General features: G+C 34.8%; 1 protein-coding gene across 9 annotated transcripts in view; it reads right to left on the bottom strand.

The window, feature by feature from the left end:
* Window positions 1-1,553: 1,553 nt before the first annotated feature.
* Window positions 1,554-14,228, bottom strand: part of NEK1 (NIMA related kinase 1) — a 43,642-nt gene continuing 30,967 nt past the window's right edge. For all 9 annotated transcript variants that reach the window (XM_040556593.1, XM_040556586.1, XM_040556585.1 and 6 more), the window contains 9 exons: window positions 13,513-13,704; window positions 12,851-12,965; window positions 12,555-12,637; window positions 11,388-11,605; window positions 8,730-8,884; window positions 7,341-7,552; window positions 4,767-4,900; window positions 4,354-4,486; window positions 1,554-2,874 (listed from right to left, as the gene is read on the bottom strand). In XM_040556593.1, coding sequence (XP_040412527.1) covers window positions 2,861-2,874; window positions 4,354-4,486; window positions 4,767-4,900; window positions 7,341-7,552; window positions 8,730-8,884; window positions 11,388-11,605; window positions 12,555-12,637; window positions 12,851-12,965; window positions 13,513-13,704 — 1,256 coding nt within the window. In that variant the 3' untranslated portion in view covers window positions 1,554-2,860. The remainder of the gene's footprint in view (window positions 2,875-4,353; window positions 4,487-4,766; window positions 4,901-7,340; window positions 7,553-8,729; window positions 8,885-11,387; window positions 11,606-12,554; window positions 12,638-12,850; window positions 12,966-13,512; window positions 13,705-14,228) is intronic.

The following is a 14,228-nucleotide window of genomic DNA, read 5'->3' as shown; positions in this document are numbered from 1 at the left end:
ACTGAGAAAGCACACAAGTCCTTGAGTGGGAAGAAAGAAGTTTAAAAGGATTGAAAACCAAATTTCTATGCTTGTCTTTGTTTTATCACTGCTAGCAAAATTAATTAGAGCCTGGTTTCATTTGAGAGTCGATGGGGTGCTTTTAGTGAAGAAAAGTGTCAGTTAGAAACATAGGCAGGGGCACACATTGCTCTCTGGCTGAGGGGAAGATTGGCACCATATCCAAGCACACACAAGATCATAACTGTGCTAAAAATGGCACGTTTTGTTTTATTCAGAATTCCATAGAGTCATTAGGGGAAGCTGGACATACCGGGCCCTTCTCCTCTTCTCCCAGGAAAATGTTTGCAAGGATTTCATGTTGGATGCAAGTGGTCAAGGTGTGCTCTATCTATAGGATTCTACCTAGCTGAGTAACCTCTTTCTGCCTGTTTCTCTGTATTTTTGATTTGTCAGTAAGTAGTTTGTGAACAGCAATGTGTTTATTTTAAACCACTGAAGATCTTTATGTGTAGAGGCTTCAGAAGATGGCATTGTACCAGGAAATACTTGTAAATTCTAGGATGTAGATGTAAGATCATTTCCACACTGATTCTGATTTACCCTCTAACAACTTCAGGACCTCACCACCATCCAGCGCCAGATCACCTTGCAGCTTTCCAGGCAAAGCTGTTACAGTGTGTTAAATAGGGCTTTAAAATTTCAGCTAAAAGCATTACTTCAGCAGACAAACTTATTTACTGTGTCAATTTAAAATTCAGTCTTGGGGGATTTTCAAGGATATTCAGTATTGGTTGGCAGGTTTGAAGATTATTCTTCTTGAAAAGCTGTGCACAATCTATGCATATTTTTCAAATCATTAATTGATAAAAAGCTCTATGTCTATGAAGCTTGAAATCTGCAGATTACATCCATATTTCTTACCAAAAGCAAGCCAGTAATCTGCATAAAAAATGAATGTCAACAATTATATCATTTCCATTTAAAGGGAAGTAAACAAACTCCAACCTTTACCTTCAATAAGATTGTATTTCTTTGAGAAAATTCACTACTGTAAAGCAGAAGCATAATGAAATGTACCATACTTCTGCAAGGCTAATCTGTATTCTTTGAAATTTAAGGGGTTTGGTTTTCCCTCCCCCCAAAAGGTGAAGCAAAACAGAAAAAGGAAAATAATGCATTCTTTATAAAATCTAAAGAGTGTATTTGCTAAATGTCACTATAATCAGTGACTCCTGAGGATTATTTCACTCTGGATAATCTATTCAAAGACAAGTGAAAAAAAGGGGGGGAAAAAAAGGGAAGGAAAAAGAAGACAAGCAGCATAGGACAGAACCAGCACTGTTTCCAGCAATGATCATGTTTCTCATCAGACAAAGCAACAGCTGCTTATCAAGTACATATGGATATATATATAAAAATATATCTATACATTAAAGGTAATTAAGTATTTTTGAAGTTTTCATTGTAGGTTCCCATGATACAGCTGAAATAGAATAATCTTACCTACATTCAAGAATTGGACACATTTAAAAAAAACACAAAACTTTTCAGTGGGCAAAACTTTAATAATCATAACACCATAAAACAATTATACAAAAAACATGTACATATTTTAACAGTTCTAAATAATGTATATACTTGATTGCTCTTTGTGGAAAAGTTGACAGTTTTAGATTGTGACTGGTGTATTTTACAGCAGCTGAAAAAAATAGAATTTTTTTCTTCAATAGGGCAGTTGGAAGTTTGACAGTTCATCTGATTTGTAACAGGCGACTTGGTTTATGGATAAGCCAATCAAGCTTTTCCACAGATAATTTGAAAATAACAACACACCTAGTGTTGGCCCTGTATAGTACTGCGTTGACAGGAGAAACAAGGAAATGTGGGTCAGAATTTTTATTTTCATTTTCTTAATTTCAGGGGTGGTAGACATCAAGCTATGAAACGTGAGCCAAAAGATGACAAGTATTACATAGCATTTGTGCCTGTGATATTTCATACTACCACCCCTGGCTGAGGGGGCCATGAGAGTAACAGTAAGAATTTAAAAACAAACAGGAGAAAAACCACCCCTTTCAACACTGTGCTATGTTATCATTGACCTGATTGCAAAACTTAAAGAACTAAATACTTGGGGTTTTGAGAAAGAAGAAAAATACCAGAAAAGTCTTCCAGCTCCAAATTAATTTTACAATCTCAAAAAAATAAAAAAATCCAAGCACTTCAGTGACTGAAATACCAGTCTGCCTTGATTTAGAAACACCATTAAGATGTTTCAGATGACACTGGTTAAAAAGTGACAGATGCCTTCAAAATACATTTTATTAAGATAAAAGCAAAGTACTCAAATTGGACCAGTAGATTAAGATGTTACTAAAATACAACCACAAGGGTCAATAAAAACGAGATTTTTTTACGCACGTGTAAAGAAGGGCTACTTTAACTATAGAAGTTAACAGACCTGGTACTTCCAGAACCCAGTAATCCTTCCAATTGCTTAACCCTACCAGCCAACTGTTGATATGGCAAAAGCTCTGGTTTACATTCTAAGTCTCAGTTTTCTATCAGAACATCTACATTTTTTCATCTCCTTATTTCTTTTTGAATTTGTGAGATTATAGTGTATAGTTTTTAAATTTTGAGCAATGAACACATATGCAAGTACACACAAGAGAAGTGTATAAATATCTCAGTTTAAAAGGCATGTTTTTCCTCTGTTTCATACAGCCACCGTTCTTTTTTCAGTTCTTCTTTCTCCTGCCCCATGTTACATTTTCTGCTATGATTTGTTATTCTGCTGTGCAGACTTCAAAACACTGATATGTAAGACAGCACTAAGGGAATTCCTGAGTCGGGTTTATTCATCATTATCTGCAAAAATCACAAGACATGGAAAAGACAGGGTAAAAAGGACACAGAAGAGAAAAAAACAAAACAAAACAAAACAAACACATAACCTGGAGTTACAAAACAAATTAGAAAAAAATAAGTAAAAGTACTTGAAGAGTATAAAACTTCTGAGATAGAAGCTCCTGACCATTCTTCTGTCACTTGTCCTCTATTCACCTTTATTGGCATAGTTATTTTCTTTAAATAAATGAAATGTAGAATTACTTTTTCTTTACATTTTCATATGCTATTACAGATTTGTAAAATACAGAATTAGAACCAAAGCTCTTAAAAATAGCTGCTTATTAATCAACATTTCACAAGATGAAAGTCAGCTCATTTTAATAGGATTCACTCAGACCACAGCTTACAATTTGTATGCCAGCGAAATTGTCACTTAAGCCTTTTAGTACTACTTTTTAAATATCCTTAAAAGGCAAAATGCCAAGGAAAAGCAATTGGTAACACTCTAGTTACTGTTTTCTTCCTGTTCTCTATTGCCAGTCCTCTGGATGGTTGATTAACAAATTACTACAGTCTATCTTTCCAGTGAAATAAGCAATTGTGTCTGAAAAAAATATTTTTCAGACCATTTTCTGTCATTCTTCTGTAATGCAGGATTAAAACAACATGGTACTGGTTATTCTGACTGAACAGTTCTGTATCAGTAGCGAAGAAAAGCTGGGAATATATAAACAGTAATTTATTCTAGAAATATATATATATATTTAACGATTGTGTTTTTAAAATTAGTTTTTAAGACTTTTATTCCCCAAGCATTTCTATATAAAAACCTAAGGAATCTATAATTATTTGACCCTTTATTCACTTGCTATTGCAACATACTTGTAAAAGAAATTAAAAGATGCAATCTGTTCTAACCTAGGGAGGCTCCCAGCAAAGATAAATTCTCTTCATGCATTACTAAGCCACTTGAAAACTAAGATGGATCATATCTCCACACTGATTTCTTCTGGGAAATTACAATTATAGAATAAAGAATCACGTGAAGTTTTCTTTTCTGAAAATTATTGATCCTGGTTCAACACTGTAACTCATTAAAAGTAGCTTTGGAAAGAAAAATATTTTAGCTAAGAACTCATTAATTCCTTAACAAAATCATTTTTATTTCTGAAAATTTTATTCTAGACTTCCATCTTCCCAACCTGCATAACTGTTCTACAGGAATTAAATAATTATACTCCACCTTTCACAAGTCATCTATTATTGCAGTTTACTGTACATCAACATAATGTTAAATCAGAGTAGTCAGCATGCTTAATCAAAGTTTGCATTGCATTTTGTTGCAGGAATAAAATGTGTTTTGTGGATTTTTTTTTTTTTTAAATCAACTCAGCTGATCGGTATCAGATACACGTTTTAAAAGTATATTATAACCTTTGTATATAACCAAGAACAAACATAAGACAACCCATAATGGCCAGGATACAGTGAGATTACCTTCCTGGTAGGCTCCATCTGCCATGACTAGGTGAAGTATTTTGGCATACAGGTGCTTGTGTTCATTTCCCAAAATAGTCTGAACTATGGTTGAACACGTATCAATATTTTCATCTTCATCTTCATGTATAGCCTGGGAGAAAGGACAATCTATTGGGCCAAGCTTAAAATGGGTTTACAATTAAATAGTTCAAACTTATTAAATGCAGTCTATTGTTAAATCCAAAGCTTTCCCCTTTAATCCACAAGCATGGGATTTTCTATGTTAATATTTTAGTACATTGAAACAGAATAAAAGACTAAAAGAAATAAGCATTAATTTTAGTCACACAGTGCAATTAGTTACTGGCACAGCTCTAGATACATTTATCTTATTTCCTAAAACATTTTCCACTTCAGCTTATTCCACAAACCTTTATTTTATCATAAACTTCAATGAATTTCTCAAAGCCTATTTCCTGCTCCAGGTTATATCTCAGCTCTTCCAAATGGCTGAATACGCTATCACATTCTTCACATTCACTGGCAATTTCTCCATCACTATTATCTGTAAAGGAAAAACAAAAAAAGACAGTTAAAAAGACCACCAACACCAGAAAATTCAATTTTCCTTCAGTCTTCATGTTGTTGTCTGAATTTGACATCCACACAACCACTAAATCTAGTAAAAGCCGCTAAGCTCAGGAGCACGAAATGATGGAGGGCAGATGTTCTGAAAAACCTGCAATGAAATTGGGACAGTCCATGTCTTGACAGCCATTAAATACTGAATCCCAAGTGGGAAGCATCTAGCCACCTCCTCTAAAACTCCACTGGTAGTGAGTGTCCTGGTTTTGACTGGGATAGAGTTAATTTTATTCATTGTAGCTGGTATGGTGTGTGGAGCTTTTGCTTTACATAGTAAAATGTCTTTTATCTTAAGCCACAGGTTCTTGCACTTTTACCTTTCCAATTCTCACCCCCATCCTCTGCACTGGAGGGGTAGTAAGCAAGCAGCTCTGTGGTGCTGAGCTGCCTACTGGGGTTAAACCACAACAGATGGTTAGTCATAAGGGTATTCATACTGAATGAAACAAGGTAGTGGCCTCAAAGCAGGTTTTTATCTACCAAAACAATGTCGGAATTCAATATAACCATTCCATATAACCATTTTTGAGGTGGAACTGGTGTAGGTATGGTTCAGTGGCTGTCCTGTCCTGCTCTAGGAGCTCCTTAAGAAAACAGATGTCTTCTACCAGAAAATAAGGGTGTGCGTATTCAGAATTGTTTATTTAATTTCTGCACTGACATGCATCTTGTTCCATGAAGCAAGTCTAGAAAGCACAGTATTAATTTAGCTACAAAGTTCTTTCTTCATTTGTCTATGAATGAGCGCATCTCCGTTGCGTAGCAAATTCAGTGTGCCAATTTGCGCGGTAAGATGTGAGAGAAAAAGCAAGACGATTTTGTGTACACACTACAGAAAGAAAGTAATGCTTACAAATAGGTTTATAGGAGTCAAATATCAGGTAAGTTTAAGAAAATGAGATCTACTTAACGATACAAGGTAGAATTCCTATATAAAATCGTATTAGCAAATATGTTATAAAATGCAAACTGCTTTTGCCCAAGAAAAATATGTCCTCAATAAACATTTAAATTATGAGAGGATTTATCTACATAGGAGGAAAAAGGCAACTTTTTAGATATTGGAGCTTACATTACCAAATCTTTACTAAAAATAACAAACCCAACAAACAAACTAGTAACACAGTATTACCTGACAGGTCACAGACTTTGTGGCTCAGTTTTAAAGCTACCACTTTAAATTCCTGATTGTGACTAAAGAAAACTATACTCCTGACCAAATTGTATCCCTAATTCAAGCATGAATAATCACATCAATAACAGATTATTATTGAAACCAAAAGGAAAATTTGTGTATGAGTTCAAAACCCATTAACTGATTTCTAATACTGTATTTAACTTAAGGATCTTGATCAGATTTGATTTCAAGTTCTATCTGTTCCCTTGAAGTTCTGAAGTTCTTTCCCCCTCAATAAAGCCGCCTGCAATTCTTGTGAAATATCATGAATCTAGAAGTTGGGACACTGACACTAAATACCATAACGCTTGCGACAACAACCACCACCACAAAACACATGGCATTGTATTTTACCACTGTATAATATCAACATTCTCAAAAAATGAAGGAAAATGGCATTAACTAAGTTTATTTTATTTTAAAGTACTTCCTAAAATGTATTATATAGATAATATCTTAGAGGAATATTCATAGATTTTCTGTTTGAATGTTGTTGTTAATAAACCAAAATGACACAAGCTATGGCTTAGATTAATTATTGGCTTTATACATCTTTTCATACCTCTATTTCTAAATGCACCTTATTTTAAAGCAGTACTAAAATACTTAAACTTCAACCAGAATTTAAAAAACAGAACAGAAATTTCAGTACGCCATTGTGTATCGCTAATGCAGACCACTATAAACAGTGATAAGGTTTTCTCTCTTTTTTAGTTTAATTGCATTAATAGCTATTTTGGGCTGAGGACAAGGTTAATGATTTCATGTTCCTTTTGACTCTGTTAAATTACTTAATTGTAAACTGGATCCCAGATAATCCAGTCATGTCAGTTGCTCTTTCTTTTTCACTCTTACATTGCAGTCATGAATTATTCAAAAAATAGGATGTGCAGAAAGTCTTTGATCTTTGTTGAAGACAAGTTTTAGGCAAGTAGTGAAAAAATGATTTATGATCAGTGCCTAACAAAGACCCACCATTTAATCTGCAGCATGAATGCTGGTTAGATGTTGACCTTAACATTCAGAAAAATCTATATATTGTCTGTTTTTTTAAACTTCTGTATAAAAGCTATTAATTATAGTTTTATTTCATTATAAGTATAAAAATCCAAAAAACATCTTCTGTGTTTGTCTTGTTAATATCAATAAATAGCTTATAAAACAGGTATTACAGAAATTATACCTGACTGCCATTCTTCATTAAGTGCACTTTCGCTGCTGGGGTTATTTTCATCTCCTTCATCCAGCTCTGTACCATTTGTTATGCATTGGATGACACTGGCCTTTAAAGTGGACTCTTCCTCTTCACTTAATTCCTCACTAGGCTGCTCCCTAAGTAATTGCTCCATTGAGGCCCGGAGTTCCTGCAGATCTGTATCTGCCTCCCCAGACATGCTAGAAGAAAGTGACAAAAATTACATAAGTAATACTTTACCAGACAAACTCTGTAGGAAGAGTTGTCTGCTTTTGTTAAGCCAACAAACTGGAAAGCCAGTGTAGAAAAAAAAAGACAAGCATTTGCGTATACGAGGCTAATTCTTTTCCTATGGCCAGTAGCCTAATAAAGGAAATCAGCACTTCCTGTAGATCTTTTATGTCCTCAGTCCAACAGAGTAGCAAAGGAGTAGCACAGGAACATAAATGAGGATTATATGGTCAAAACAAAAGTAATTTTTGTAATAACACTGCTGGTACGTAGGTACGAGTTATATATCACAACCCCTAGCCTTAACAAGTTTCAAGCATCCAGTTCTAAGACAGCATTAAACTGATTGTAACTGGTAATCCCTCGAATAGAAGAAGCCAAATATTCTCCTAAGTGTTACACTTAATAACACAGCTGAAAAAGCAACTAGGCATGGTTTGGATACAAGGACACAAAAGCTTAAATTGTAGCAACAGGAAAGATAATGATATTGTCTTGTTTCTAAGTTGCATTGAACAAATGAAGAAAATTTAGGATGAGGAAACAAAGGACAAGTAACAGCTTGGTTTTAGAGTACCTGGATGTGAACCAACATTTACACACCATAAGAAAATGCTGAAAAGAAATGAGAACTAGAACAGAGATTAAAATGTCTGGAGCAAAAATAGATCTATACCTCATCAGAAAAGATAGACCAGATGATTTTAATCTCTGCAAACTATCCAAGCATCAAGTAATAGTAAAGACCCCAGGGTCAGATTTTGAGGCCTCTGGAAGAATTTGGGGGAATTTAAGGACATCCTAATACAACAGCAAGAACAAAAGATAAGCAGAGATTCCCAGAACATAAAGGATATATTAAAGAAATGATGATTTCTATAAGAGTGGTGGCCATCAGCTTTGATCATTTTCAGGGGAATGCAAGAAGCAGCAGGAAAAACAAGAATAAACAGGACATACCATTAGCTTCACAGTTCTCTGAACAAAACTGAGAGTGAATGGTGATTCAAAACAAACTTGCAATACAGAATTTTTAAGATTTGGCTTAAAATTCCATTCTGGCGTACAGTATATAATGATGTCTAACAAAAAATATTCTTGATATAAGGTGATTCTTGAAATACTTGATAATCATATTACACTCACTTATCCTCAGAATCAGAGGGTCCTTCTTTGGCTTGTTCATCTTCCATATCATCTATTTCGAGATTATGCTGATGCTGTACATCTGCTACACTGGGAACATCAACTAACGTTCTGTACAGTTTGTAAAGATCCGGAAGCGAACACGTTCTCAACATCTGCAAAGGTAAAAGAAAGCATCATGTTTAGTTACAGTAAAACAAATAAACAAAACAAAACAGAACAAAATAAATAAAAAAACCCCACAACAGTCTGAGGTTACAGGTTGCTTTAAAATCTGAAATGAAAAAGGATGAAAAATCAGAGTCAATTTAAAAATAAAGATGTGTCCAGCACAGATGCTCGTACCTACTGAAAGCTTGACATCTTGAATTTTGCTTGTCAGCTAAATGGAAATTATTCCTTCTACCTTTACAGGTTACAGTGACTGAAAAGTTTAAGGAAAATAAACTGACATATATATTCTGTTTTTCTGCAGATTTTTTCATTATCTTGAAGACTGTTTAAAGAAAAGGAACGTTGTAGTAGATAATATATATGCAATTAACATATATACGTTGTAAGCAATCACTTAAAACACTGCTTAGAACCATTGTGAGTAGCTGACAAAAGGAGTATTTTTTAAAATTACAGCCGATATTTCTCAAGGTTGGTCACTGAAAACAGACACTTTTCTTTGTGGCATATTTCAAGGCAGTTCCATAGTATTAGAAGCAAGTTTAAAACACTAATTTGTTGCAGGGGAAATATGTTCAAAGCAACATTGAAACAAAGGCACCTTGTTTGCTCATTGATCTACCCATCTCTCTTAAGAAGCCTAAGAACCCCAAAAGAATACTAAATATTCACCACTGTAATAAAAAGAACCTAGATCTAATCTGCACTAAGAAGTTTTGCCAATAAACGTTACCTTCCTTCAACATAGCTCTGAATACATCCACGTTCAGTATTTGCTGCTAGTAAAAAGCTCTAAATTACTTCCTCAGCAATGTTCTCTGCTGCAATTTATACCTACTCAGTGTAGTAACACAGATGCTCTAATATCAAACCTCTGTCAGCACATGCCAGAATATTATTGACATCACAAGAGTTACCACTCTTTTTGACCACAGCTGCCAAAAGGAAGGAACAATTAGAAGACTGAATTTGCCCCTTCGTTTGAAAGCTTCCAGGTGTTCTGAAAATACCTCTTTTCCTATTAACCTACCCCTGTTAGAGTTAGCGTCCCAACTGTAGACAGGCCTGCATGCTATCTGCCCTGCACCCTGCTAAAGGTTTTATTAGCATCTGAGGATGACCTGCAGCAGGGGTATAGCTGGGGAATTCCTAAAAGTTACATTTACAGTCATCGCAAAGAAGTTCTGAACTTCCCCTTGTTGCAGTCAAATGAGAAAAAGGAATTTATTGCTCTATTTTGTTTTCAGCAAGTCTACTGCAGCAATAATAGAAAAACATCTGCTGCTTTTCTCCAAATTCTCTGCTATTATGTAGAGCTCATCTGGTACTGCATTAACAATTCTGACAAACACTTATGGCCAAAACCCATGCCAAATACGCAGTAACATGACACACTGAGATGGGTCATAATGATACACTGAAGAGCTTCATTATAAAGCTTATCCACTACTCTCTAAGTTTGATAAGGGTACAAAGACTATTCATTCTGCACCTAATGAGAAGTTAACTTTTCTGTATCATCTAACTGCCAGATACACTGCTTCATAAGCTAGGGATTTTAATGACAGACTAACTCTTGAGGAATCACAGTAAGAGTCATAAACCCATTTATGTGAATATATAAATCTGTGAAAATATCTCTTTGTAGCTTGTCAAGAAACTTTATTTTTCTAAAGATGCAAACACCGCTGTCCCTGATATGATTCCCAGCAATTCATCAACAAATAGGTGTTTTTCAATATTCAATTAATCAAGTAGTGGAACTTCTGTTCATGCACTCACAATAATGTGAGTCAAAAGCAGTGCTCTTATTTATCCGGCATTCCAACAACGGGAAGATCCTTTACTTTGTATTGACTGAACACAATGCAGGTGTGGAAATTTCCAGAGAACTGTCACCCATGTTTCTGCAAAAAGCACCTCTTCTATTTCACACTTTGCACTTCAGAACCTTGGCAAGTATTGCGCATAGTCCTGGAAGTCTGTTTCATCTAGTAGTTCCACAACTATTATTAAAATATTTTTAATTCATTTCATAATCACATTCCACCATCCAATGCTCATTTTACAATCTGCGTAACCCTGTTGCCAGAAATGATCAAATACTTTTGCTGCTCTGTTCAGCACTTACTTATATGATGGCAAAGTAGTACTAAGTTTGCAAAATTGTGCAAAAGGGAGAAAGAAGGTATAGGTTAGCAATTTTCCTCAAGAACTGTCTCAGTTGTATTAGAAAAGTGGTGGCATTCCTCCATAAACACTTTGGACAAAGAATTCTGAAGAGTGAAACCAGAGACTCACAATGCTATGTGAGTCTGGCTCATATAATGAGCACAATGCAGTCATATTGCATGGCAGATGTGATTAGACAAATACAAACATCTGCTTAAACTGTTATGCCATCTGCTCTAGCCTCGTGAAGCCTCAATAAGAAAATCAGAAAAGCAAACATTACTATAAAGGTATTCTTTTTTTTTAACTTGCCTTTGGGTTGTTTGCATCAAACAGCCCTGTAGAAAGTCCAATCAACAATGAACTTTTGCCTTTATTTTTTGCTGGTGATACGGAATGTGAACAAGGCACAAAAGGCTCTTCCTGTGAAGACTGAGCTGACAGAACCGGTGAGGCTGTTGGTACAGCTGGGGACTGCATTACCCTCTGGAATAATGGTTCAGGCTGCAGTGAGTCACTGGAACAAGTTTCTGATGTGGTACACAAAAATTGAATACAAATTTAAATTGATTTAAAACCACAAGCTCTTAAGCAAAAAGTAACTAAACTGAGAAAAACTAATTTCTGTTGCACATTTAAAGGAGAAAATAGATCACACTCTAAGAGTATGAAAATCTGTTTAGATTATTTTAGTAAATGCATCATAATGTGACACTCTCCCATTTATCATTGAGAATATACATCCCTCAGCTATTGTCTATTCTACTCTCATGCCTTCTTGTTTATCATTAACCAATCTGTGCCTGAAATTATGGCTTCATCCATTATCATCTGTTGCTTCTTCCCTTATACTAGATTTCTTCAAAATTATCCCAATATAATGTGCTCTGACACTGGAAAAAAATGTACAGTTTGCTTAATGCACCAGTAAATAGATGGAATAGTATAACCAATGATAATTCAAAGTATTGCAGATATATTTTCTATTCTACCATAAAAATATGTAGATCTCCTGGAATTAGTTTAAGGACTTCTAAGAGCAAGTAATTTTATGCAATAAAGATAAAAAATCATCACTAACACTTGTTTAAAATATCTTTTAAATATCCAAGCTGCATTTCAACATTAGGTATGTCTATAAACAAAGCAGCACTTTACCAGATTTCATAACACTTCAAATAGTCATTATAAAAGGTCATAACATTCAGAAACCTGATATTCACTTGTAAGTATCAAAGCATGGGCTATTTCCCTGTGTATACATAACGTAGCTTTGTTGCTACATATTTTCTTCCAAAGTGGCAAATATAACACACATACTTCATCTTCCTAATCCATCAGAAATCTGCCTTATAGAAGTATGAACTGAAAAAGAAAATGAAAATAGAAAACCTGCTCTTTTAGGGTTAGTGAAGAAGTGAGAAGGGATGGCTCCAGTGCTCTGTACCACCAGTTACAAAACAAGAGATTTCGACTGACCTTCTGGAGCTTCTTTTTGTGGTTGCATCTTGTCAAGCGCTACTTTCTCAGAAGCTGCCTCATTTCTTCTGTCATGTTGTGCCCTATTATAAAATACCACAGCCAGGGAAAACACCATTTAAAGTAGTCATTAGTCTACTGACAAGATCCTCACCCACAAAGAGCAGTAAAACTAACATGGTAGGCAAGCAATGAAGCTTTAGCTAAGCTTAACATTATAACTGAAGTATCTAAATCCTCCTCAGTTAAAATTAGTTGTTTGAACTCAAGAGGGAGGGATCAAAAGAATAACTTACTTATCCTCTTTTTCTTTTACCCACACTTCATTAACAGTAATGGGAAATTCCTTGCTCTGTTGCTTTTTATTTTCTTCTGTTTCTTCCAACATCTCTGCTTCCAGATCATCAGGCTCTAAAATTAATGAAGTCATACACCTCATTAAAAATGAACCCCAAACAAACAAAAATACTGGAGAGACTATATGTTTTAAGATTACGTTAAAATCCTTGATGTTAAATCTTTCTGCATTTTGCAGAAACAACTGAAATTTTGTAGCTCCAGAGCTAAAGTTTGGCTCTGATACAAGAAGACTATCTTCCAGCTCCAAGGAACTGTCTTCTAAAAATCTCAGCAACTTTCCCCCATAAGTCATCAGCGTGCTGGTATCATACAGGGGAAAAGATCCCAGCACAATTGGTGTGCAGAAACAAAAAGGAATTGAAGCTCTTTAGAATTCCACTTCTTCAGACAGTTCTCTAGAAGCATGTAAGTTTTTGGACGTTAACAAAGTATGTCGGTGAATCATATTACTACGCAGGCATAGAAAATACCTGGCCCTACCGAAAAGTATTACAACAAATTGAACTTTGCCTATGGGAAGATATACAAGTCTACAGTATACTTTCCTCATTGAATTGGAAAACAGATTGTCATTAGAATTGCTAATTAAATGACTTACCATCCAGCATAATAGGTTTGCTCTGCACCTGGGTAGCTCCAGCTCTTTGAGATTCTTCTGGTATAGTCACTTCGTTCTGTGAGATACCAACTGGCACTGAAGACTGAGCTCCAACAGTAGGAAAAGCTTTCTCTTCCTCATCCTGTTTTACGATTAAGGAGTGATGATCTCCTTCAACAACTTCTGCAGTATCTAAAACAAAATTAGTCTGTTGTTTAAACAGTGCTTTGACACAATTCAATAATAAACTAAAATGTGACTACAAGGTAAGTTGAGAATCTTGGGTTTTAAAAGATAACATCTACACAGTAGAAAAGTTTGCATGCATTTATTACAAAGAAGGAACAAGGAAGACAGAAATATTAAAAACAGAATTCTCCCCCCCCATAACAGTAGGTGTACTTGCTACTTTATAATTATTACTTTTATATTTATTGGAATAAATATGAAATTACTGTTCTCTTGTATTTTCAAGTTTAAACTAAATTTTAATGAAAGTTGGCAAGGTATATAATGGTTATCGTTACTTTATCAATGGTTTTACTGGTTTAAATCATGAGATGAAAAGGTACAATAGCCTATGGGTTTGGCTAACAGCTGTAAATATTATTAATACGTATGTAACAAATATAACTGAGCCTTAAATTTCTTTAGAGAAGTACCACCATCCATTTCTAATAAAAGAAACTAGTATTTTGTCTTTACAAAGACAAAAA

The sequence above is a fragment of the Cygnus olor genome, chromosome 4 (assembly GCF_009769625.2).
Source record: "Cygnus olor isolate bCygOlo1 chromosome 4, bCygOlo1.pri.v2, whole genome shotgun sequence".
NCBI classification, from domain to species: Eukaryota; Metazoa; Chordata; class Aves; order Anseriformes; family Anatidae; genus Cygnus; species Cygnus olor.
This window is presented reverse-complemented; position numbering and strand designations above follow the sequence as displayed.